The sequence below is a fragment of the Bos grunniens genome, chromosome 14, assembly GCF_055505025.1.
Source record: "Bos grunniens cultivar Pamir isolate PY7600 chromosome 14, Bosgru_T2T1.0, whole genome shotgun sequence".
Taxonomy (NCBI): domain Eukaryota; kingdom Metazoa; phylum Chordata; class Mammalia; order Artiodactyla; family Bovidae; genus Bos; species Bos grunniens.
This window is the reverse complement of record NC_141178.1, coordinates 42,331,960-42,359,724: the sequence shown is the minus strand read 5'-3', so window position 1 is coordinate 42,359,724 and position 27,765 is coordinate 42,331,960. Positions and strand designations below refer to the sequence as shown.

At 38.3% G+C, this 27,765-nt stretch overlaps 1 protein-coding gene across 10 annotated transcripts in view; it reads left to right on the top strand.

Annotated features, from left to right (window-relative positions):
- The window catches only part of ZFHX4 (zinc finger homeobox 4), a 206,379-nt gene that overhangs the window by 143,102 nt on the left and 35,512 nt on the right, over positions 1–27,765 (top strand). For all 10 annotated transcript variants that reach the window (XM_086335434.1, XM_086335435.1, XM_086335440.1 and 7 more), the window contains one exon: positions 27,505–27,573. In XM_086335434.1, coding sequence (XP_086191560.1) covers positions 27,505–27,573 — 69 coding nt within the window. The remainder of the gene's footprint in view (positions 1–27,504; positions 27,574–27,765) is intronic.

The window sequence follows — 27,765 nt, the reverse complement described above, 5'->3', positions numbered from 1 at the left end:
GGAGGAGAAATACATAGAGGCATGTTAAAAAGGAAATTTAATATGGTTTTATATAAAAATATTTCCTTCCTTCCTTTCCGTCTTTCAGAGATGAAGATTATAATTGTTCCTGGCTGCCCGGCTTCCTCTCCCAGCTGGGAAGCCCTCACCAGGCCATCTCTGAATGAGCACGACAGTATTTACCTTCCACCTGGTTGAAAGGAGTATATATCTAAGGAAGAGTCCTATAATTTACATTTAATGCAACCTTTCAATTGACCAGGAGCCCACAACCTCAGCCCCCATCTTACAGCTGAGGACTTTCCCACATTTGTCAAGTCCCTGCCACTCCAGGACCAACCAGTAGGACTCATCCATTTAAAGCCTAAGCAGCTCATGACAGTTGTTTTTCTGCCTCTGCGACAGAGGCATCCTTAGAGCAGCCTCTGTTTTCACATGCTTAGCCTAAGATGGAAAACTTTCACAGGTTAGGAAATAGTTGTGAAGGCTACACCCTCTGGAATAAAATGGACCATTTCTTCTCATTACTAATGTGCATTATTTGCCTGTATATGTATATGGAGATGAAATAAAGGCTATTTTTAACAATATGTTGGTGGCTTCTAGACTTAGGACTGTGATTTAATTTCAGTGTCTGTGGTTGCCTGGTATTTTCTGTTGGAGCCAGTCTTTCACTAGGAGTTGATTTATTTAAATGTAATTGGGTCCTGTGGATGAAAAAAAAACCTACCCTTTTTAGGTCTTTGGAGACCCACCCAGACATTTGGTTTGGCCCTCCATACATGAATAATAACAAGAAGGTGTATGTTGTCATTGCCCTGCTGGACACAACAGAAGTGGTTTGGCAGGATGGAAACCAAAAGAGATTACTCTGGATAAACATAGAATCAGATGCTTTTCTGCACTGGATTGTGTATATGTATACACAGATATGCATAGTTGTGTATTGTATTTTGGAATCTGTAGAATATAAGAACAAAGCTGGGGGGAAATCAGTGTTAAGAAGGCACATATCACTCTTACCTTAAAGTGATGGAAAGGCTTAATTTTATGAGTTAATTTTTTTGTTTTTTTTAGTCTGGGCTTATGTTAATTAAGTCACATATCCTAAAAAGTATGTTGAAAGTTGCATTAAGTTAACTGTATTGAAGGCATCAATTTCGAAAGTCAATATTAAGTTCCAATATTAAGTTCCATGTTGGCTTTGGATGTAAAACTTTTCAATTTAGTATTTGTTGTATGGGTTAATAAATATGCTTTAAAATCTAATTAGGTAAATACTTTCACTTATCTCATTTATCAAGAATGTTAAATTCTGTTGCAGATGTTTCAGAGAATGACACAGAGGCCTGGAATTTCAACTTGTGATACCTGGGGTGAACCTCATGAAACTTTTAGGCTTGTAATTAGTTAGCTGTGCACTATGAACCTTAGTGGGAACTCTGAGTTTACTTCATATTGTCTAATAAAGAACAGGCATTCTTTTTCTTTGTTGAGTTTCAGTGTAAGAATGGTTGATAAACTTGTGTTTTTAATTTTTCATAGTAAGTAGCATTGGGTGATTAAGTCAAATGTAGAAAACAGTATACTTTGGAGGAAAAGAATAATGGTATGTTTGCTTCTCAACCATATTAGGTAAAACAGTCATAAATATTTACATTGCATGTATCTTCAAAACTCTTTAACATTTTAAACATTGTCTCCCTTTTTTCACTTGAATGAGCTGACAAAAGCAAAGAGGTATACATTTAGGTTCAATATGGATTGTAGGGAAATTAATGAATTCATGACACAGTATTTGGATTAATGTGTTTTTCTCTCTAACATGTTGTATAATTTACAAATGTAGACAAATGTTTTTGCGTTGTTGTTTAAAATTATTTTGATGGGATTCAATCTGACTAGTTTTCCCAACAACTAACTAGCTTCATTGATATAGTTGCAAATAGAAAATATTATTCTGAACGTTGAAGGCAAAGATGGTGCCTATGAGAAAAGATTATGTAGAGTAATAGTGTTTGAAAGTTTCAGTTTTTGAACTGCTCCTTGGCTTTTCTCAAGATCTTTAATGCCCCCAGTAGCATGTGTAGATAAAAGTAAAATTTTCTAAAATAGGTTTCTTGTAAAGTATTCTTTTGTATGTGGTTTTGTGTTTTATAAGAAAAGTCTTGACTTCCAGATACATTGATGGGGAAAAAAGAACATTGCTTTGCTTCTTCGATTCATGAAGATAGTTAGAAATGACTATTATAAATATTGAATCTATTTCTTGATTTTACCAAACTTTTCTAAAGCATTTTTTCCCCTCTGTAAAGTCTTACGACAGATCTTTCTGTTTTGATTGAGAATATTTACAAGTTTATTGGAGAAAAAAAAAAGAACATCACAAAAGTTGGTAAGCCAAAAATATCAGCATCCTTCAGAGTTTTCATACTTAGGTATTTAGGGATGAAATATGTGGTTGAATTGGAAATTAAAAAGGATGTCTGGAAATCAACTTTATTTGAAAACCAAGTTGAATCCTTTAATCTTTCCTTCTTCATCAGTTTGGTTTTCAAATAAAAAAATTTCACCACTTTTTGTAGAATACATATTAAATTTTATGAAGCTGCTTTGCATACTATTATTTTAATGCCTTTTTGAAAATATTATTCATCCAGAGCTCAGATATTCCTGTTTATTAGCCATAATACAGAAACATTGGGTAGTCTTCTGATTAACCTACATGCTCTGGGTGACCTTTGTTAGTTATTGTCATTCATTCTATACGTAATCAACTATATTCTACATAAGGATTTAATTAAGTGTTTGGAGAGATCCATTACACTTCTAGGCTACTGTAGTAACGCCTCTTGCCAATAGGTAAGCCAATGATTCTAAAACATTTGATTATTTTAGTCTAAAAAGTCATTGAATTCCTTTTAGACTTTCTGTAGTAGAAAAATGGAGTCAGTTTTTCTTTTGAAGAGTTCTGTTTTGTTTTAACCTCGGTGATCAGCTAATTTGTATTTATGTAAACATGTCTGTGTGGTTTGGCATTGCCCCTTGCCCCTTTTTTGATCCTATTCACACAGAGTAAGTGACCACATCAATGGGAAATAGGTGGCATGAGCCAGTGCCCGCTGACTGTTCAAATGTGCTGCAGACTTCATTCAGTTCATCTGGGGTTCAGTGTCTATTTGAATTAGTATTCTTTTCAAAGATTTTTATTGGGAACATACAGTTGTTCTTTACTTGTATTATTCTTCAATAACACTGTCTTTTAAAAAATATCTATCTATCTATCTATACACATATATTGGAGAAGGAGATGGCAGCAATCTTCAGTATTCTTGCCTGGAGAATCCCATGGACAGAGGAGCCTGGAAGGCTATAGTCCATGGGGTTGCAAAGAGTCAGACATGACTGAGTGACTAAGCACACACATATATACTTTTTCAGATATTTTCCCGTTATAGGTTATTACATGATATTGAGTACAGCTATACAATAGGGTCTTGTGGTTTATCTGTCTTATATATATAGTAATCTGGATCTGCCACTCCAAAACTTTTAATTTATTCTCCTCCCCTTTCCTCCTTTGGTAACCATTAGTTTGTTTTGTTGGTCTGTGAGTCTAGTTCTGTTTTGTAAATAAATTCACGTGTCATTTTTTTAGATTTCACATGTAAGTGATATCATATGATATTTGTCTTTCTCTGACTTCACTTAATATGATAATCTCTGATAAACATTGTCTTTGTATGTGTTAGTCAGTCATGTCCAGTTCTTTATGTCCCCATGAACAGTAGCTCACTGGGCTCCTCTGTCCTTGGAATTCTCCAGGCAAGAATACTAGAGTGGGCTGCTGTTCCCTTCTCCAGGGGATCTTCCCAACCCAGGGATCGAACCTGGGTCTCCCACATTCCAGGCAGATTCTTTATTACTGAGCCACCAAGGAAGCCCACATTACTAAAAACAAAACAAAAAAAAGAAACTAAAAAGTTATGACTGTCTCAATTAGATGACCAAACCTTACTTAATACATTAAGGGTACATTAATGCAATAAAAGGGAACAGAGATTACTTTTCTAAGAGCTACATAACACCCACAAAAGAGCTTATCTGAGTTATCTGTGCACAGCTTATTAACCTGGGATCCATGGGCCTGGGAATTCATGCCACCTTGAAATTCCCCATGGAGTTATCCATATGTGCATTTTTGTAGGAAAGCGGTACATAACTTCTACCAGATTATTAATATTCCTCAATCAGAAATGCTAAGGCCTAACAACCCTGAAAGGAAGCTAGTGACACATACTTTGGGTTACACTTAAAAATTGTATTTCTCAAGATGGAGCCACTCTCTGGTGCTGTTGTGTTTGCAGCTTTCTCTGAAACTCCACTCCACCAGTCTGACCCCACTCACTATGTAGGGTGGGTGCTACTCAGGCATCTTGACTGCATAGATGGACTTCCTTTTCCCCAGTACAAGCCACTAACTTAAGAGCTTCCAGGGACATCATATTTTTAAAGAAATCATCTTAGGAAACCAGAGTTTTCCTAAATCAACTTGACAGAAGTAGTATACAAAGTCACCTTTGTGCTTCTGCTCCTTGAGGCTTTAAGCACTCAGTCAAAACAAATCCACTTCAGTGATTTCAAAAAATGGGTAACTGAGAAAAGAGGGTAGAGAGGAGCTGGAAAATGATGAATCTGGTTCCTCTTAGAAGAAAGGAAAGAAAGCATAGCGTTAGACACAGAGTAATTTGAAATAAGAGTGAACAAGAAGCTTATAAGATGTATGACTTAGCCATAGAGAGAGGAAAGATTCTTTGGAATATGGTGAGTGTGTGGAGTTAGAGTGCTTGAGAGAGTGAATGTGAATCTACTTGGAAAAGAATTAAGTGTTATGTGAATATAAAGGACCATAGGGTTAATAGTGTGAAAGGAAATGTGAAAAGAGAGGGTTGTAAATATCAACACATAAATAACATATTTAGGTAAAGGTGAATCATTGTCCAAACTTGTGAGGTCTTCTCCTCAGCCTTGCAGCAAGTCCTTGTGAGTTGACAAAAGTAAGTGCAGATGTTCAGATCATGGGAAAGCCAAAGGGGTCCTTAAAACTCATGTGTGTCCCGCCCACCATTTTACAGCTGAGTGAACAAGTCACTCAGTAGTTTTAGGACTTACTCAGGGTTACAAGGCTACTCCATAGTTCAACCCAAGTGTCTGATTCCCAATTCAGCATCACTGTACTTTATCATATTCTGCCGTTTACATAGGTTTGAAGGGAAGTTTGTATTTATTTTTTAAATTTTATTGGAGTATAGTTGATTTAAAATGTTGGGTTAGTTTCTGCTGTGCAGCAAATGACTCAGTTATGCACATACATATATCAACTCTTTTTAAGATTCTATTCCCATATAGGTCATTACAGAGTAGACTTTCCTGTACTATACAGTAGCTTCTTATTAGTTACCTATCTTATTTATTTATTTTTAAGCATTTATGTTATTTATTTATTTATGGCTGTGCTGGGTTTTCATTGCTGCATGGACTTTCTGTAGTTGTTTCTAGTTGCTGTATCAGTTCAGTTTAGTCGCACAGTAGTGTCCGACTCTTCGTGACCCCATGAACTGCAGCACGCCAGGCCTCCCTGTCCATCACCAACTCCCGGAGTTCACCCAAACCCATGTCCATTGAGTCAGTGATGCCATCCAACCATCTCATCCTCTGTCGTCCCCTTCTCTTCCTGCCCTCAATCTTTCCCAGCATCAGGGTCTTTTCAAATAAGTCAGCTCTTTGCATCAGGTGGCCAAAGTATTGGAGTTTCAGCTTCAACATCAGTCCTTCCAATGAACACCCAGGACTGATCTCCTTTAGGATGGACTGGTTGGATCTCCTTGCAGTCCAAGGAACTCTCAAGAGTCTTCTCCAACACCACAGTTCAAAAACATCAATTCTTCAGCGCTCAGCTTTCTTTATAGTCCAACTCTTACATCCATACATGACCATCGGAAAAACCATAGCCTTGACTAGATGGACCCTTGTTGACAAAATTGCTGTTTGGGCTTTCTCTAGTTGCAGCGAACGGGGGCTGCTCTCTAGTTGAGGAGCACAGGCTTGTCATTGCAGTGGCTTCTCTTGCTGTGCAGCACAGGCTCTAGGGTGGATGGGCTTCAGTAGTTGTGGTTCCCAAACTCTACAGCACGGCTCAGTAGTTGTAGCACACAGGCTTAGTTGCTCTGTGGCATGTGGGATCTTCCTGTACCAGGGATTGAACCCATGTCTCCTACATTGGCAGGCAAATTGTTTACCACTGAGCCACCAGGGAAATCCTCTATTTTATATATTCAGTTCAGTCGCCCAGTTGTGTCTGACTCTTCGTGACCCCATGAACCGCAGCACACCAGGCCTCCCTGTCCATCACCAACTCCCGGAGTTCACTCAGACTCAAGTCCATCGAGTCAGTGATGCCATCCAGCCATCTCATCCTCTGTCGTCCCCTTCTCCTCTTGCCCCTAATCCCTCCCAGCATCAGAGTCTTTTCCAATGAGTCAACTCTTCACATGAGGTGGCCAAAGTACTGGAGTTTCAGCTTTAGCATCATTCCTTCCAAAGAAATCCCAGGGCTGATCTCCTTCAGAATGGACTGGTTGGATCTCCTTACAGTCCAAGGGACTCTCAAGAGTCTTCTCCAACACCACAGTTCAAAAGCATCAATTCTTCAGTGCTCAGCCTTCTTCACAGTCCAACTCTCACATCCATACATGACCACAGGAAAAACCATAGCCTTGACTAGACAGACCTTTGTTGGCAAAGTAATGTCTCTGCTTTTCAATATAATTCCAATCTCCTAATTTATCCCTCCCCTCACCTTTCCCCGCTTGGTATGTAGGCTGAAGGGAAGATTTTAAAGACTGATCATTGTCTTTTTCTTACCATTTGTCTATAAAACATTTCTCCAGAACAGAAAAAAAAACAAATTTAAATGACATAATATAGAATGAGACATATGTTGCTTAATGCTTCATTCTCCCAGAGTTAATTGTTCTGTGTCCTTTTGTGTCAAACATACCTGGCTCCTACAGCCAGCAGGTCACTTCCCACAATGTGGGGTTGTTTCTATTTTGTCTCCTCTTCCAGATTCAAGCTCCTTGAAGGCACCAGAGGTTGTTTTCATCTTACTATCTCCTTGCCACATATGGCCCTTGTTCACCTAGTGTGCGCTCAGTGAATGTGTGTTAATTTGAATGTCTTTTATACTGTGAAGAAAAATTGCATGCCTAAATCTATCATTATTTCTAGTCCTTAAAGCACTTTGTTATTGTTGCACATTTCCAGTGAGATGTAAACAAACAGTTTGAGAAATGGCAAATAAGGGGTTTAGGCAAATTAGGGTAGATTAGGAAGCAATAAAAAAAGGTTCAGCTAAAGTTAAATGAAACAGCAGGGGGCCAAATGATGCTTTACAGATAGAATATTGTAGGTCGTTAGAGCTTAATAGGCAAATGTTTTCATTTTAAAGGCTATAAAATAATTTTTAACTGCAATTTCCTCACTTAAAAAAATTCCTCTTAAAGGAACAAAAACAGAGAGAGGGAGAGAAATGGAGAATGTACTGTTGATACTTGCTCATAAGTTTTCTTTTTTTTTCCCCTTAAGCTTGATTCAAAGCAGTCTTTTCACACTCAGCCTTCTTCCCATTTACAAAAAGGACATTGACCCTTTAAAGATATTTTCTTGTCCAAATGATCATAATTCATAAAATTAAAAGTCAAGTTGACAGTCTGTCTCAGTGCCCAGCCAGATCTTCCTGGACCATTGTTCTCAAGGGAAGTGTGGGGAGGTGATTTTATTGCTACTTTTGCAATAATTGTATACTCTTATTTCATTCTCTAGAGCTTTTGTTTCAAGCAAGAATGTGCTTGAACTTCAAAGGATTAAATACAAAGACTTAACATATTCACAAGCCAGTCACAAGAAGAGACTAGCGAAAGGAAAACAGCAGAGGCGAACTCATTTCTATAATACTGTAACAGTCGTACGTGAGAAGGAAAGGAAGAAAGATTGCTCATAAAAAGTGGCATATGTCTCAAAGAGCTTTTCTCCTTCCTTAGCCTCTCTCTGTAGGATTTTATACTCTTTTCCCTTTGAGAGAGAGAAGCCCAAATACTTGCCCCTCATAGCAAGTGTAACAAACACTTGATGAATTAATTGGAATCAGAATCAGAATGAAGTGGAGAAAAAGATTCTTCTTCCTTGTTGCCCTTATTGATTATAGAACCTCCTTGAGAGGAATCCGCTGGACAGCAGGTCTGGGTGTAGCATTTGGGGTGTTGATAGAAGAGTTAAAATTCCCTGCCCTCAAGGAGTATAGAAGCTGCCCAGAAGACAGAACCAGTGTACTTGACACAGTAAGTAAGGTAAACCATCTAGGGAGGAACTCCTTCAAGTTCAGAACTGTTCAAAGAAGCAGTGGATCTGCGTGTTTTGTTATAAATATTATGAGTAGTCATATTAGGAATATTAGGACAGGAAGAATGAATAGGATTGGGAAAGTGAAATACAGTTATATTTGTCTGTCTCTGCATCTGTTTATTTGCCTGGTAATTTATGTAGGCATAGCCCTTAAGGCTAAGAGGGGAGACGATGTGGTTCAGACCTAGGCGTGAAAGAAAATTGGCAGGACTGTGTTGAGATGTGAGAAACTAAACAGAGTGCCTAATATTGACCATTTAGGAGAAAGTGACAAAAATTAAGTAAATAGTTGAGACTATGGAAGGCTTTGGAAGCTGAGCAAAGTTTAGATTTGATGAGGCAGAAAATAAGGCATCAAAGCCTTTGAGCGTAAGAATGACATCACTGCAGAGGTGGTGCAGGAAGTGTGATGTGGCAGTCGTGTGTCAGACGGGTAATGTTAAGAGAATCTGGAGGCAGAAGCTGGTTCAAGGTCAGTCATTGTGGTGGATACCTTAGGAGACTATGTATTATTATTGTGTGTTTTATTATGTATTATTACTGAGGGAATTGTGGGCAAATAGAAAAGAACATTGAAACCAAATCCACTGAGCAAACTAAATACAAGCAATGAAAGAGTCAAAGATTCCACTTAAATTCCCGAGCTTGGCCTGGGGCAAGAAGGGTGAAAAGCAGGGGCTGTAATACTGAGGCCCAACCCTCCACCTTTCAAACATAATGCTTTAAACAACCAGTGCAAAGAAAAAATAATATGTTCAAAAGGTTTGTTTGTTTTTTTGTTTAAACTAGAAAAAACAGTCATTTTTCATCATGATTTCTAAGTGACATAAATATGTAGTTTAATAAAACTATGTTAGGGGCTGTTTTATTTATCACATTTAAAGATTATACTTATATTAGTCTACTAATATTACTTATACTAAATAAGCATTGAGGAACTCTAATTTTATTTATTCATTTTATTTTTATTTTTGGCTGTGCTGGGTCTTTGAGGCTCAGAGGGCTTTTCTCTAGTTGCAGCGAGTGGAGATACTCTCTAGTATGTGGCATGCGGACCTCTCCTTGTGGTGGCTTCTCTTGTTGCGGACCCTGGGCTCTAGAACATGCAGGCGTTAGTAGTAGTTCAGTAGTAGCACACAGCGGAGAAGGCAATGGCACCCCACTCCAGTACTCTTGCCTGGAGAATCCCATGGATGGAGGAGCCTGGTGGGCTACAGTCCATGGGGTCGCTAAGAGTCGGACACGACTGAGCGACTTCACTTTCACTTTTCACTTTCACACAACGGAGAAGGCAATGGCAGCCCACTCCAGTGTTCTTGCCTGGAGAATCCCAGGGATGGGGGAGCCTGGTGGGCTACAGTCCATGGGGTCGCTAAGAGTCGGACACGACTGAGCGACTTCACTTTCACTTTTCACTTTCACACAATGGAGAAGGCAATGGCAGCCCACTCCAGTGTTCTTGCCTGGAGAATCCCAGGGATGGGGAAGCCTGGTGGGCTGCTGTCTTTGGGGTCGCACAGAGTCGGACACGACTGAAGCGAGTTAGCAGCAGCAGCAGCAGTAGCACACAGGCTCAGTAATTATGGTGCACACGCTTCTTTGCTCTGAGGCATGTGGGATCTTCCTGGACCAGGGATCAAATCCGAGTTTCCTCCATTGGCAGGCAGATTCTTTACCACTGAGCCACAGGAAAGCCTTTGAGGAACTCTTTTATGGAAGGTGGAACAATGTAAGTCCAGGCCAGTTTTGTATCTGAGTAAGTAAGATTGATTAAACTAAAATATCTATAAACTGTGCTGTTGTACTTCAGAGTTGCACATAGTCAGTATTTAGTAAAGACTCATTGAATGCATGAATGAAAACAAATCCAGGACTAGGTCATGAGGTGAACTGTACACAAAGTGAAATACGACATTAATGGGAGGTGAGACTTTTTGTTGGAGATCAATAACCAGGAGAAATTTATTGATCCCTGTTTATAAGACTTTTAGCAAGACAGAATTGCCATTGTGCATTTGGCAGAAGGAAGGAAAGCAAAATGTCCCAACACCAATCCATAAATACCCTGCAACCCCTTCATGGGGGTGGGGGAAGGAAGAACTAGAACAAATGAAAATTGACTCCATCTGACCTTGCCCTCTTACATCCAGTTTTGTGACTCTAAAGAGACACTTCTCCACAATTCATAGTGTAGCTGCAAAGAGCAGACACAGAACTGTAAATTGGAGGTCAATTTTCTTTACTCTAGAAAGTTCTAGAGTATTTTGGGTGATACAGGTTAAAAAATGTATAGTGTGTAGAAAAAGAAAATATTAGTCATATAAAAGATGAAATTCATTTCCATATTACTTATTTTATTGGGTCAAATATATGATTATCCTTCCTACATCCTTAAAAATTTCAATGTTAAAAATCCTCAAAAGGGAATTCTGCATTTGGCTTAAAATACTTTTATTTATAGTTTGTGAAATTAAAGAGAAATAAATTACTTTTCATTATTCATTTGGTTTTTTTACCACTAGATTCCTCCACTTCCTTCCCCCAACATACCTTTTGTTTTCTTAAGGTGACTGTATTTACGACTTTTGTTTATTTTGTCCCTTTATGTATTTGAATTCTGGTCATCATTTGTGAATTGTCCACACATTATACAGTTCACTTTTCCTGACTGTTTGCCACTATCAAATATTTTAGAGAAGTGATATCTTTAAATTTTTGCAGATTTTTTTGGTTTGTTAATCGTAAGATGTTTACAATAATGTGGTTCCAGCATATATGTCACTTTTTACATTAGTTATGATCATGAATTACTTCATTGACTTAGGTATGACAGTGAACTTAATGGACCAAGTCATCCTACATTTTTAAGGTATTTTCCTCACCTGTACCAAAATCCTAAAATTCCTCTGCTATGTGTATAACATTAGAAAGATGATAAAAAATATGGTGTGATAGTATTGCCATAAAACTTCATCCAAGAATTTAATAGGGAACTGTTTATGTTCTGGAAGGTTTTTCATTTTTTCTTGATATAATTTTAATGCTCGTATGGCCTCCATAATACTAATATCTACAAGGAAAAAAGTCAGGGTCTTGGCTCATAATTGGTAGGATTGCTGGTCAAATCTTTATTCAACAAAAATGGTTTCTGTCATTGCGTATTACAAAAAGGACAACAGGAATTTTATATCTTAGAGTAAAGTGGGTTTTGCCCTCTGGCCCACTTTTCTAGTCCCTGTTTTACATCATTCTCATTCATTTTGGCACCTCTTTTCTCTCCTGTGTGACTTCCTATTCCCCCCAACTCTTCTCGCCAACTCTTGTCATGATCCTGAGAGCCTCCAACTTCTATAAATCCTCATCTAACTTTCATTGACTTCAGTGATGTTTGACTTCCACCCGCATCCCCACTTGCTTCAGAAATCCACACCCATCTGGATCTTGTGAAATCCATCATCTGACACTTGTCACCACCTCACTGTCTTCTGCGTTGAGTTTCTCCTTACCACTAGCCCAATCCTATCTCATACCCACATTCTCTATCTACATCATTTTATTTATAAAACCTTCCTATGATGCTACACCAAATTCTACATGCTCCCCCATTTCCCTGATCCTTTTTATAGCAAAAACTCCTCAGAGAATTGTCCATACGTGACTTCTCCATTTCTTCCTCTTCATTTTCTTTTATATCCACATCTAGCTGGTGTTTGCCTGCACCACTCCACAAAAGAAGTTCTGGTCAAAGACCCTAAGGACCCATTCTTTATCAAACGTCATGGCCAATTCCTAGTTCTCATTTGACTAGAACAACCAGTGTCTTGTAGCAAGTTCACCTCTCCCTTCTTTTTGAAACGTCTTTTTCATGAGGCTTCTCACCCACCATTCTCTCCGGATCTTCTACTTCATGGCCTGCTCTTGCTGAGTCTTCTTGCTCTTGCTGAGTCTTCTTCACTGTTTTTCTCTTATCTGGGGAGGGCACAGTGGGAATGTTCCACCCCAGTTCAGGCAACAAAGAGGCAGCGTACATATAGGAATTTAAAAACATTAGTAAAACTGACTAGAGGTTAGCCTACTTAATTATTATTTTTACCACACACTGGCAACTCTAAACAATTTCAAAGTTAAAGCACTGCGCCCTGCAGAGGGGGCTGCTCACAGTGTCCTCTGCTTTGGCCCTCACTGCATGAGAGTGTATCCTGGGTTTAGTCACAGTCCCTCATGTATTCTCTGTGAGTTGCCCAGTTGTGTCAGACTCTTTGCAACCCATGGACTGCAGCCTGCCAGGCTCCTCTCTCCATTCTCCAGGCAAGAATACTGGAATGGGTTGCCATGCCCTCCTCCAGGGGATCTTCCTGACACAGGGATCGAATCCGCATCTCTTAAGTCTCCTGCATTGGTAGGTGGGTTCTTTACCACTAACGCCAGCTGGGAAGCCTGTCAACTACTCATAAGTATTATCTATTACTTCTTCCAAATGATTTTCAACTCAGATTTCTCTTCCAGGATCTAGTTTCAGAGACTTACATTTTTACTAATCAGGTCTCCTCTAGTTCATGTCCAGAACTGAGCTCATTATCTTTCCTCTCACCTCAATCTTGGACTTTTTGACATTCCTTTTCTTTCCAGTGGAATCATTATTCTTCCTTTATTCATGATTTTTTCTCAATGGTAACAGATGAAAGTACAATGAATGTTCCAGTGTCCTTTTTTTTTTTTTTTAAACAACCAAACTCCTCCTCCTCCATCCCATCCTCTGCATAGCATCCCAAACTTGCAGATATGATCATGGCATCCCCTGCTTAAAACTCTCACTCTGCCCAGATCAAGGGACTCTTTATAGTACTTGCATCCAGGCAAAGAAGAAAAAAAACCTGGCTATGACTCAGAAACCATTTTTTTTTTCTGCCACTAATACAGTCCAAAGAAGCAATGTGCCAAATCTCATCAATCTGTTTGCTCATTAATGAATGATTTATTAAATAAACATTTCATGGGTATGCATAAGTATTGTCTTGAAAATTCATGGTAGATTCCAATAGTACATTTTTCATTCTTGGCTCCAGCCTAGCCTTTCTAATCTTCCTTTTCTGGGACTATGCGTACTTTCACTAACTTTCCCTCTCCAGATTTATTTTACATATGTTTGTATCCACCATGCCCTAGGTCAATTCTCGTAAGTATAATTTGGGCTATATGTCTATATAAATTTGACCTTTCCTAATGTGGTGAAATGTAGAAAACTCCAAACAGTAAAAACCTGAGGATTATTTACACACACTTTAGGAAACTTTTCTGCATCTTAGGTTAGTGGTAAATTTATTTTAATGATTACACTGTTGATAAAAAGAATTGATCTAGTCATGTGAGGATTTTCTTTTATGGCCGTATATAAGTCACAAAATAAATAAGCCTGCTCATGGGAAGCAATAATTTCCCATACACATATATATGGTAATATATATGTAACTGTGTAAGATAGTTTATTATAAATAGTAGTGGTGCATTCCATGTTGGCATATTTACAAGATTAAATGTTTAGAAAGTATAGTACAAAGATGGTATTTCCTTATTTTGTGTGATCACCTGGAGGTAATAATAACAACTTCCATTTTATCCTTACAATGACTCCTTATAGCAAACAGAATGGATCACTTTTTCTTCACTTGACAATGGGAAGACCGACTCCAAGATGCTAATCGGATCAGATGCGTGCTCAGTCGTGTCAGCTTCTTTGCCACCCCATATTCTGTACCCGCCAGCCTCCTCTGTCCATTGGGTTTTCCAGGCGAGGATACTGGAGTGGGTTGCCATTTCCTTCTCCAGGATGCAAATAAATCAGTTTAAATCTATGGGACTTGAGGCCAGAGTTCTAATTCCTATTTTATACCCTTCTCAGTGAACTTGCCTTTGTGCAAACTCTAACATATTATCTCTGGTTCATTAAGAATTGCTTCAAAGGAAAAAAATAAATGTTTTTTTGTTGTGAGAATGTTTTTGATAGCTCATATGCTGTAGGTGACTGCAGCATAAGGAATAGTCTAGAAAATTACTCAACTCAATGTCTGTGTATAAATGGAGATTTTTGGAGTTTTGGAGATTGCCATATTTGCAGACCTGTATTCTGAAATTTGGCTCATCTTGGAGTTTTTCTCTTAATAGAAGGCCGATAGTGGGAGTTTGGAGTCGGGAAGGGTATGGTTCTTCTCTTGCTAGAGAAAATTTAGGACTGACTTGTCCATTACCACCAGTCTTTTGAGTTTATCTTCTTCATTATATTCAGTTGGTCAAAAGGTTCATTCAGGGTTTTCCATAGGATCTTACCAAAAAACCCAAATGAACTTATTTAGTTCCTTTTAGAACCCAATACTTTTGTAAATGGCCAAACCACTGTGAAGCAAACAGTCTTCACAGTATGGTTCACATACCATTTTACTGCAGCATATATAAAATTTGCTTAGGGCTTTAGAAAAAAAAAAAAGAAATTGCAAACTATATTGTTTAGGAAACCAGTGTTTGGGCTTGTTAACATTTGCTATTTCTAAAACATCTACACAAATAATAGTGATATTGAAAAGGTTTAAAACACTAACTTAACTGATGGACAGAGAGCCCATTACATATATAACTATGATCTAAAATGTCAAAATACCAAACTGAGGTGGTCTTTTCTTTGAAAAGCTTCTATTTAGCAGTGTGGACCAAGCCAGAGAAGAATCATCTGTGAACACATCTACTAATTATTCGGTGCTGGATGACCTTCCTAGGTGGTACTAGTGGTAAAGAATCCACCTGCCAGTGCAGGAAACTCAAGAGATGAGGGTTTGATTCCTGGGTCAGGAAAATGCCCTGGAGCAGGAAACAGTAACCCGCTCAACTATTCTTGCCTGGAGAATCCCATGAACAGAGGAGCCTGGTCTACTGGGTCGCAGAGTCAGACACCACTGAAGTGATATAGCATGTGGATGCTTTATATTTATTAATTTTACTTCTTCTTATCCCCTGAAATGTGGGTATTTTTGTTTCCATTTTAACATATAGGATCTTAAATTTCAGGGAAGCTAAGTAACTTGCCTCTTCAAACAGTTAGAAAGTGGTGGAGTTGGGATTCAAGCCCGAGTGTATTTGGTTCTTAAGTGCATGGTTTTTTGTGTTTTTTTTTTTGGCTTTTCCCTAGTACAAACATATACAAAGGTGTAATCAATATTCTCTTAATGAAATAGTTTTTAAACAATATAAGCTTCTAAGGGCCACTTAGCTATAGCTGAAGTGGGCAGTTTCTATGTCACTGATGTCTCACCTTTTATCTTTGCTCAAAATTTCAAGTGAAGAGAATGAATCTCAAATAGTTTTCTTTTTCTTTTTTAAAATGACCATTATTTCAACAGAGTTACTTTCTCTGGTTCTCCACAGCCAGAGGGAATGATGTTTTCATGCATAATGGTTCCAAAGACATTTGTCCAAGTCACTCATTGAATATGATTGAAGTAAAATCTTGGGAATGATGAAATCACTGCAGATTCCAGAAAGCATTTTTTTTTTAAGTTTCAAAATTGATTCAACTCTAGAATTGTTGTAGAAATTTTAAAACTAAGCAGTCTTCAGGGAGCAGCACCTATCATTACAGAAAACTTTGAGGTAAAAGTGTGAGCAAAGTTATAGAAGTTTCCAAGAACCAAATAATGACTGAGACAAAGAAATGCAAATTCCCATAGCAGAAATGATATCCTCATGAGGGGTCTTTGATAGAATTAAAGGAAACAGTGATAAAGATGCACTACTGGACATTTATTTTTTCTATTTAAAAAAATAACTTCAAAAAGCTTTTAACCTAATATGAGACTATTCAGAAAATTTGTCAAATGCGGAGTAGTAATAGAAAGTAGAGGATTAAAAACTAGCTAGGGCTTCCTTGGTTGCTCAGCACTAAAAATCCACTTGCCAATGCAGAAGACATGAGTTCAATCCCTGGGTTGGGAAGATCCTGGAGAAGGAAATGGCAAACCATCCATATTCTTGCCTGGAAAATCTCTTGGACAGAGGAGCCTTGGCAGGCTATAATCCATGGAGTCCCAAAAGAATTGGATACAATTTAGCAATTAAATAGCAACAAATGAGATAGAAAGCAAGAGGTTGAAATAAGTAGCCAGTGTTCCACATGAACAAAGGCAATGACTGGGTAGGGTTGAGTAGGGTCTGTGGTCTATGTTTGAAGCAAATGTGTTCCCATGTTGATGAGCAACCTAGGCAAGCCAGCATGGTATGCTAAAGAATGAAAATCATTTCAGACAATATAAAGAGAGATTGTGACAAATCCTATAAGGACTTGAGTTTAAATAAGTGGGCGATTGATATGTAGGAATACTCAGTTAGCCCTAAATTATAAGAGGAGTTTGATCTTTTAATTTCAAACAATCAAATAAAATAGAAGCTTAAATAGAGAGATGTATTAGGCACTAGTAAATTTAAGAAAAAATATTTTAGTAACAGTACTTTAAAGTACAAGACATTAAGAGGATATATTAGTAATTTATTGAAACTACCTGGTATCAGGAACTTATTAAATCCTTTTGAGGTCCCATTACACTGAGGTCATAGATGATTTAAGAAGCAGAAAGAAGTGATTGCATGTTTCTGGCCCAGAGGTGCCAGGAGATACTGCTCCCTTATCATATAAAAATACCTTTAAGGTAAAACCAAACAAGGCAGAGTATAGGAGCTTTACTTTTCTTGAAAATAAAAAATTACAAATCCAACCCCATTCAGATAATTGACACTAGAGCATCCAATGCACTTCAGTCTATTACTGCCTAGAAGAAATCGTTTAAGAGAAAACACTGCAAATCAACAATGATGATGTTGCCTGGTTACTCAAAACCATTTGATACCATGTTGAGTTGCTCAGCTTTTTAGAAGCACATTCTTTGTATCCACATAGGAAAAGGATGGAGAAGACCCCTTGCAACCATTTTTAATTGCAAAGTTGCTTCATCTGGAAACAGTCTTCTCTTTTGCAGTGTACAAAAAAGTGCAGAGGATTTTATTAAAATGTAAACTGCCAGAATAGTAATAAATGTTCAACTTGATACATTCTTCTAAATATGGATCTTGTTATGGTAAATCTGCTTTGAAGGCCTTTGAGCTGTTTTTTTAGGAGGTAGAAAACTCAAGAGTTTTTAGGCTTCTTGGACCAGGAGTCCTGGGGGGCTGCCTGGAGGCAGCCCTATCCAGGGGAGAAGATAGAGTTTTGGAATCAGACTCACTCAGTTGAAATCCAACTACCTTTTTGCCACTCTGTGCCTTTGGACAAAAATTACTTAAAACATCTAAGTTTGCTATCTCATCTCTTCCATAAAAGCAATGATTTTTCTGTGACAGATTCGCTGTGAAGATTAAGGAAATGCATGTAATATGCTTAGCACCTAACAGGTTTCCAACAAGTGCTCACTTATTATTTTAAAACTTGAGTATCTTCTAGTATTTTCTCCATATTCCTGTTCTCTAAGATACTTTCTACAATGAGTCACTGAGATGAGGTAGAGGTGGGAGGGGCTTCAAAAGAAATGGGAGGGGCTAGAAGAGTTGTTGACATGTGTGGATTCTCTTTCAGAATTTGGTCTTTTTCTCCAAGTATAAAATAAGAATGGGTTAACATTCTTTTTTTTTCTTTAAAGGATGAAAGTAAAGTGGAACTCAAAATGTTACCTAAGACTACAGAAAATGTTTTTCTTTCCATTACGTTAGACCTGTTAGCTTAATATTTATTCTGTTTGGTGGTATATTCTTCATTTTATGTGCTAAACATTTTACTAAAAATAGTGATACATGATTATTTAATGTGTTAACAGATCAATGGGAAGAGTTGAGATGTGTAAATTTTATAAGCCGGTACTATCTTAGAGTATACTTGACAATTCAAATATCCACCCATTATTTTAAAAAAGTCCAGCTTCCACTGACCATGTGCCAAATGCTTCCTAAACTTACTGATAAGAATATAAAAAGCACATGGCTGCTGCAGTAACCAAGTGCAGATTAGATTAGATTCATTCACAAGTCCCAGCACTTAAACTGAGAATTCTGTTTATGTATCTAGATTGATTTAAAAAATTAAAAATTCTAGTAGATCTTTCCCTGATCATTATATTTGTATGAATTGTAGGGTTTTTGTTTTTTTTTTTTTTAAGTATTATTCCAATTTGCAAGGGCTGGGATCAAGATTGGCCATATGAGAACTTGATGATTTTTGAACTAAGATTGAATGCCTGAATGTTATCAGTTAACTTGAAGAATAACTATTATTCAAATAAGGGAAGGGAAAAAGGAATAATGAGACTGATAAGCTTATGAGTAGAAGTGGCAGGGCAAGGAAAGAGAGAGTGGTAAGGACTTTTACTCTCATAATTAAAAGTAGGAACCCTAAAAATTTAGGTTTTAAGCTTTGCCTTTGGAGATGTAACCATTAGGGTTGGTGTAAGAGAAAAGGTGGTTAGTGGTACTCAGGTCAAATGAGAAAAAAATGTACATGAGAAGTAATTACAGTATCAAAAGGAAAGTCACTTTTAGTGTTAAAGATGGAGAAGCTCTATACAGTCAGCAAAAACAAGACAAGGAGCTGACTGTGGCTCAGATCATGAACTCCTTATTGCCAAATTCAAACTTAAATTGAAGAAAGTAGGGAAAAACCACTAGACCATTCAGTTCAGTTCAGTTCAGGTCAGTCACTCAGTCGTGTCCGACTCTACAACCCTATGAATTGCAGCACACCAGGCCTCCCTGTCCATCACCAACTCCTGGAGTTCACTCAGACTCATATCCATTGAGTCGGTGATGCCATCCAGCCATCTCATCCTCTGTCAGATATGACCTAAATCAAATCCCTTATAATTATACAGTGGAAGTAACAAATAGATTCAAGGGATTAGATCTAATAGACTGGCTGAAGAACTATGGACAGAGATTCGTGACATTGTACAAGAGACAGTGATCAAGACCAGCCCCAAGGAAAAGAAATGTAAAAAGGAAAAATGGTTGTCTGAGGAGGCCTTACAAATTGCTCAGAAAAGAAGAGAAGCTAAAGTCAAAGGAAAAAAGGAAAGACATACCCATTTGAATGCAGAGTTCCAAAGAATAGCAAGGAGAGATAAGAAAGCCTTCCTCAGTGATCAATGAAAAAAATAGAGGAAAACAATAGAATAGGAAAGACTAGAGATCTCTTCAAGAAAATTAGAGATATCAAGGGAACATTTCATGCAAAGATGGGCACAATAAAGGACAGAAATGGTATGGACCTAACAGAAGCAGAAGATATTAAGAACAGGTGGCAAGAATACACAGAAGAACTGTACAAAAAAGATCTTCATGACCCAGATAATCACGATGGTGTGATCACTCACCTAGAGCGAGACATCCTGGAATGTGAAGTCAAGTGGGCCATAGGAAGCATCACTACAAACAAAACTAGTGGAGGTGATGGAATTCCAGTTGAGCTATTTCAAATCCTCAGAGATGATGCTGTGAAAGTGCTGCACTCAATATGCCAGCAAATCTGGAAAACTCATCAGTGGCCACAGGACTGGAAAATGTCAGTTTTCATTCTAATCCTAAAGAAGGCAATGCCAAAGAATGTTCAAACTATCACACAACTGCACTCATCTCAGACGCTAGCAAAGTAATCCTCAAAATTCTCCAAGCCAGATTTCAACAGCACATGAACCATGAACTTTCACATGTTCAAGCTGGATTTAGAAAAGGCAGACGAACCAGAGATCAAATTTCCAACATACACTGGATCATTGAAAAAGCAAGAGGTCCAGAAAAATGTCTACTTTTGCTTTATTGACTACGCCAAAGACTTTGGCTGTGTGGATCACAACAAACTGGAAACTTCTTAAAGAGATAGGAATACCAGACCATGTTACCTCCTTCCTAAGAAATTTGTGTGCAGGTCAAGAAACAACAGTTAGAACTGGACATGTAACAACAGACTGGTTTCAAATCGGGAAAAGAGTACGTCAAGGCTGTATATTGTCGTCCTGCTTATTTAACTTACATGCATAGTACATCTTGTGAAATGTCGAGCTGGATGAAGCACAAGCTGGAATCAAGATTGCTGGAAAAAATATCAATAACCTCAGATATGCAGATTATACCACCCTTATGGCAGAAAGCGAAGAGGAACTAAAGAGCCTCTTAATGAAAGTGAAAGAGGAGAGTGGAAAAAGTTGGCTTAAAACTCAACATTCAGAAAACTAAGATCATTGCACCCGGTCCCATCATTAGATAGTAAATAGATGGGTAAACAATGGAAACAGTGAGAGTCTTTATTTTTGGGGGCTCCAAAATCACTGTAGATGGTGACTGCATCCATGAAATTAAAAGATGCTTGCTCTTTGGAAGAAAAGCTATGACCAACCTAGGCAGCATATTAAAAAGCAGAGATATTACTTTACCAAAAAGGTCCGTCTGGTCAAAGCTATGGTTTTTCCAGTCGTCATGTATGGATGTAAGAGTTGGACTATAAAGAAAGCTGAGCACCGAAGAATTGATGCTTTTGAACTGTGGTATTGGAGAAGACTCTTGAGAGTCCCTTAGACCCCAAGGAGATCCAACCAGTCAATCCTAAAGGAAATCATTCCTGAATATTCATTGGAAGGACTGATGCTGAAGCTGAAGCTTCAATACTTTGGCCACCTGATGTGAACAACTGACTCATTGGAAAAGACCCTGGTTCTGGGAAAGATTGAAGGCGGGAGGAGAAGGACATGACAGAAGATGAGATGGTTGGATGGCATCACCGACTTGATGGACATGAGCTTGGAGAAGGCTCTGGGAGTTGGTGATGAACAGGAAATCCTGGCATGCTGCTGTCCATGGGGTTACAAAGACTTGGACATGACTGAGCGACTGAACTGAACTGACATCATTTTGGTTAAGAGAGCTTTTGTCGTTTACTGGTCCAACTCTTTGTGACCCCACAGGTTGTAGCCTGGTAGGCTTCCCTGTCCTTGGCTATCTCCTAGAGTTTGCTCAGATTCATGGACATTGAGTCGGTGATGCTATCTAACCATCTCATCCTCTGCTGTCCTCTTCTCATTTTGCCTTCAATCTTTGTCCCAGTATCAGGGTCTTTACCAATGAGTCAGCTCTTCGCATCAGGAGGCTAAAGTATTGGAGTTTCAGATTCCTGAATAAAACTGTATGGATTCAAATCATAGCTCCACCACTTGCTTGGGGCATCCTAACACATATAAAGGGTATCAATCAGCCTCAGGTACTGTAAAATGTTAGTGGTGGTGATGATGGTTGTAATATACTATACAATCTGACTGTTGATACTATAATCAATATACTATTCCTCAGAAAATGCAGTAATTACTCCTACCTTGTGTTAATAAAAATAATTTGATCCCATTTTTAAATATGTGATCATCACCAAATGGACAGAATAGAGTAAAATACTAGATGAATTGTCAGTGGTATTATTCTTAAATAGTATTAAGTAAGAAAGGTCAGGTGCTGAAGAACACCAATTAGTAATCTAATTAAATTGCCAGGAAAAGAGACAGATCGTGTTAACAGCAGTCAGATTTGTTATTACAGAGCAATTATTAAAGTGAAATATTGAAAGATGCTATGTATCATTACTAAGCTTTAAACATGTCATTTTACACAGGCAGAAAAGTATAGATTAATCAGTTCACTTGATAAGTTAAAAGCTCCTTTATTAAAATATTTATATCATTTGTATAAAGAAGGCAGCACTGTTGAGGATATAAAAAGAATTATGTGGCATACTGCACTGTGAAAGAAGTGGAAAGTGTTACTTGAACAGTCGTGTCCAACTCTTTGTGACCCTATGGACTGTAGCCCGCTAGGCTCCTCTGTCCATGGGATTCTCCAGACAAGAATACTGGAGTGGATAGCTATTCCCTTCTCCAGGGGATCTTCCTGACCCAGGGATCAAACCCGAGTCTCCCACATTACAGGCAGATTCTTTACCATCTGAGCCACCAGGGAAGCCCCAAGAATACTGGAGTGGGTAGCCATTCACTGCATTCCCTTATAAAATTATTTGCACAAGCCATTCTCTTCAGAAGTCTCCATAATTGTGAGATTAAATAAAAGATTTTGGTTTTGACATTTTATATTTTCCTTAAAGGGCTTCCCAGGTGGCTCAGTGATAAAGAATCCACCTGCCAGTGCAGGAGATGAGTTCGATCTCTGGATCAGGAAGATCTCCTGGAGGAGGAAATGGCAACTATTCCAGTATCCTTGCCTGGAAAATCCCATGGACAGAGTATGGTGGGCTGCAGTCCAAGGGGTGGCAAAGAGTCAGATGCAACAGCAGCTAAACACACACACACACACATACACACACATTTCCTTAAATCACTATCAAATGAAAAGATTTCTATGTGGCAGCAAACTGTTTGGTTATAGTTTATATTTAAGGAATGTAAATATTTTATGAAATACCAGAGTTTTCATAGGACTAGTGAAAATTTCTTTCTTACCTACCTCCTCCCTCAACTCCCCCAAACCTCATACTCTTAGTTCGCTGGCTTTCATGAAGATAGGAAAACCTTTATAGATTCCTAAAAACTGTGGTAGTAGACATATCCAAAATTTCACAGACTTTTTTACCAGGCAGACCTGGGTTTTATTTCAAGCTCTGTCAGTTTCAAACTTGGGGACCTGGAGCAAGTGACCTTAACCTCTTTGAGCCTCTAGACTCATGATTTGTAAAATAAAGCTTAATCATTGCCTCCTGATTGTATTGTGAAGGTTCACTTCAGTTCAGTCACTCAGTCATGTTCGACTCTCTGCAAACCCATGGACTACAGCACGCCAGGCCTGCCTGCCTATCACCAACTCCTGGAGTTTACTCAAACTCATGTCCATTGAGTCAGTGATGCCATCCAACCTCTCATCCTCTGTCATCCCCTTCTCCTCCCACCTTCAATATTTCCTAGCATCAGGGTCTTTTCAAATGAGTTGGCTCTTCGGATCACATGGCCAAAGTATGGGAGTTTCAGCTTCAGTCCTTTCAACATCAGTCCTTCCAATGAATATTCAGGAATGATTTCCTTTGGGATTGACTGGTTGGATCTCCTTGCAGTCCAGGGGACTCTCAAGAGTCTTCTCCAACACCACAGTTCAAAAGCATCAATTCTTCGGCGCTCAGCTTTCTTTATAGTCCAACTCTCACATCCATACATGACTACTGGAAAAACAATAGCCTGGACTAGATGGACCTTTGTTGGCAAAATAACATCTCTGCTTTTTAATATGTTATTTTGGTTGGTCATAACTTTTCTCCCAAGGAATAAGCATCTTTTAATTTCATGGCTGCAGTCACCATCTGCAGTGATTTTGGAGCCCCCAAAAATAAAGTCTGACACTGTTTCCCCTGTTTCTTCATCTATTTGCCATGAAGTCATGGGACCAGATACCATGATCTTAGTTTTCTGAATGTTGAGTTTTAAGCCAACTTTTTCAATCTCCTCTTTCACTTTCATCAAGAACAAAGAGGCTCTTTAGTTCTTCTTCACTTTCTGCCATAAGGGTGGTGTCATCTGCATATCTGAGGTTATTGATATTTCTCCTGGCAATCTTGATTCCAACTTGTGCTCCATCCAGCCCAGCGTTTCTCATGATGTACTCTGCATATAAGTTAAATAAGCATGGTGACAATATACAGCCTTGACATACTCCCTTTCCGATTTGGAACCAGTCTGTTGTTCTATGTCCAGTTCTAACTGTTGCTTCCTGACCTGCATACAGATTTCTCAAGAGGCAGGTCAGGTGGTCTGGTATTCCCATCTCTCTCAGAATTTTCCACAGTTTATTGTGATCCACACAGTCAAAGGCTTTGGCATAGTCAATAAAACAGAAGTAGATGTTTTTCTGGAACTCCTTTGCTTTTTCCATGATCCAGCGGATGTTGGCAATTTGATCTCTGGTTCCTCTGTCTTTTCTAAATCCAGCTTGAACATCTGGAAGCTCATGGTCACATATTGTTGAAGCCTGGCTTGGAGAATTTTAAGGATTACTTTACTAGCGCGTGAGATGAGTGCAATTGTGTGGAAGTTTGAGCATTCTTTGGCATTGCTTTTCTTGGGGATTGGAATGAAAACTGACCTTTTCCAGTCCTGTGGCCATTTCTGAGTTTTCCAAATTGCTGGCATATTGAGTGCAGCACTTTCACAGCATCATTGAGGATTTGAAGTAGCTCAACTGGAATTCCATCACCTTCACTAGCTTACATGAAGGTTACATGACTGCTTTTACACAAATAGTTTACCACAGTACCTGGCAGAGATGGAAACTTAATGTTTGTCATTGTGTTCTTTTTATAATCATAAATCTTTGAAAAGTAGCAATCCTTTGAAAAAATTTACTTAGATACTGTTTCTTGTTGTTCAGTCACTACTGATGTCTATTTGAACAAATCTGTTTGATACACTTCAGTGTGTATGTGTGTGCAATGGTAAGATTATTTGATAAAATAGGATTGTTTTTCGCTAGAAAAGAGGGGAAGAAATGATTTTAAACACAATATTTATATGTATATATGGTGGTGATGGTTTAGTTACTCAATCGTGTCTGACTCTTTGGGACCCCAAGGACTATAGCCTGCCAGGCTCCCCTGTGCATGGGATTTCCCAGGCAGGAATATTTGAGGGGTTGCCATTTCCTTCTCCATATGTATATATAAGATGACTTACTTGTTTTTGGTATATTTGAGAAAGTTTTGAATTTATAGAGTCCTAAGGCTCCTGGGAAGCTTTCGTAAAATACTCATCTTGAATTTCATCTATTTCAGGATATAGGGTGTAGTTTAATATTTTGAATAAAGGTGTCCTAGGTGATGCAAAGAGCCAACTCATTGGAAAAGACCCTAAAGCTGGGAAACACTGGGGGCGGGAGGAGAAGGGGCAATGGAGGATGAGATGCTTGGATGGCATCACGGACTCAATGGAGGTGAGTTTGAGTAAATTCTGGGATATAGTGAAGGACAGGGAAGCCTGGCTTGCTGCAGTCCATGAGGTCACAAAGAGTCAGACATGACTTAGCGACTGAACAACAAGGTGACTTTCATATTCTTCACTCTCTCCTTGATTGAGAATATGTGAAAATGAAATTTCTTAAGGAACTCACAATTTATCGAGTAAACAGACATAGATCACATAATGCAATGCAATGCATCAGAAGTGCTGAGATGTATAAAGGCTAATTGTTACACAAGCAAAGAGGAAGTGACCCTTGCTTTGGGTTTTGAGGGATGAATGAGAGTTGAACAGAAGAACAAAAAAACATTCAAAAAATAAAACGAATAATATTGATCAAGGTATAACGAAGTGAGAAGTTGCCAGGAGGAAGAAGTGGGCTTCTTGAGTGATCTATTGATTAGACATCAATGCTGTGATCTATTTGGAAGTTATTCCTCAATTTATAAGCAAAAACTGATGTCAAATTCTTTTTTCTCAAGACTAACTTAAGATATAGTTACAGGATAATTGTTTTTTTGTTGTTGTTATTCTTCTTGGAAATGGGTACTGTGTATTTATTATGATTGTATTGTTTTTAAACAGTTTACCAACAAAGGCCAAAGATTTTGTATGTAGCAGGAGAAACAATTAGTGAATGTAATAATAGTGCTTTGGTGTGCACTTCTATTTTTAAGGTTAATTATTTGTTTAATTAAAACCTTCAGAATCAACCACAGATGCTATTGCCTAGAAATATTAGATAAACTTGAGTCTCTTTGGCAGTGTAAGAATTGTATAACAACTTTTTTATCCTCTTAATAATATATGAGCTTTTCTTACTTTGAAGTCCATATCACATTTTACCTTTATTTGTGTTATTTTCTCTTACAGTTGCTGATTATTTATGTAATTATTTCTGCATTTTACAAAAGAGGAAATCAGGGCTTAGAGAGGTTAAGTAATATACTTGAGGGTTCCCTTACCTGGAAAGTGCTAGAACTCTGATTTTTACTCAAGCAATTCTGTTTTCGTGAAAGATAGTTCTTGAGATATTATGAGAGATTAGACTGGAAAGACATGGAATTCCAGGCAGGGAAATTGTTGTGGAGGCTACTGAAATGATCAGGAGAGATACAATGACAGAGAAATAGAGAAACAGACATGAAAGGTACATTGTAAAATGAAATGAATAGCAAGTGTTGAATTGCTGTAGAGAAAAAATAAGGTGTTGAAGGTGATTCCTTAAGTCTTGTTTATCATAGATTCTCCTACAACAGGGAACTCGAAGAGCAGAGTTAGATGGAACTTAGGACTCGGGCATGAATTTAGCAAACCAGGATGTTGTCAACACTTCTGCTCTGGGGCTCACATAATAGATCAGAATAAAGATGTGACTTCATTGATGACTTGAACTTATTCTTCAGTTTTCTTCAAGTACTTGTTTTCTGTTTTGGTCTCTCACATCATCTCTCCTATATTGTGTTAGTTGCTCAATTGTGTCCAGCTCTTTGCGACCCCATGGACTGTAGCCGGCCAGGCCCCTCTGACCTCAGGCAAGAATACTGGAGTGGGTTCCCATGCCCTTTTCCAAGGGATTGTCCAGACTCAGGGACTGAACCCAGATCTTCTGCATTGCAGGAAGATTCTTTCCCATATGAGCTACCAGGGAATTGTATATTGAGGGGTTTTCTTTATTTTTTTGACAGAGAAATAAAACTATGCTCCCAGTTTTATGCAATATGCCATTGTCATTATAACATGTAGGCTTGGCCAGATAACCAAGTGCAAAAAATCTGAATGAGCCTTTCCTGTTTCCATATTTTATTCTCTGTGATTTTATTTGTTGTGTGTGGCTGATCATGAGAATGAGATCTAGGCTTACTATTCTTTGGACTCATTTGGGCAGCCACTAGGGTGTAAGGTGTGCCAGCAAATTCTACCTGGTGCTTATCTCTTTGAAAGTCAAATTTTGGATCTGTGGTATTGACTGACACCACAGAGCTGACCATGGTGTGCTGACTACCTTTCATTCTGATGTCCTCTGCAGAAACTGCCTCTTTGGGAGCCAGGACCTGTGAGGATGATCTTACAGAGCAGCAGTTGAGAGCAACCTCAGGTAATTTGTCTTATTCTTGTCTGTCTTAAATGAATTACTTTTGTTACTCTCATAATCTATGAAATAAACTCTCTGGAACTGCCCTAGCTAGAACTGATCAAATCACACAAAAAATTTAAATCCTATATAGAATATATCAATTTAATATAAAAATTAAATATAGTCAAATTTGGATGCATATGTAAAGGAAAT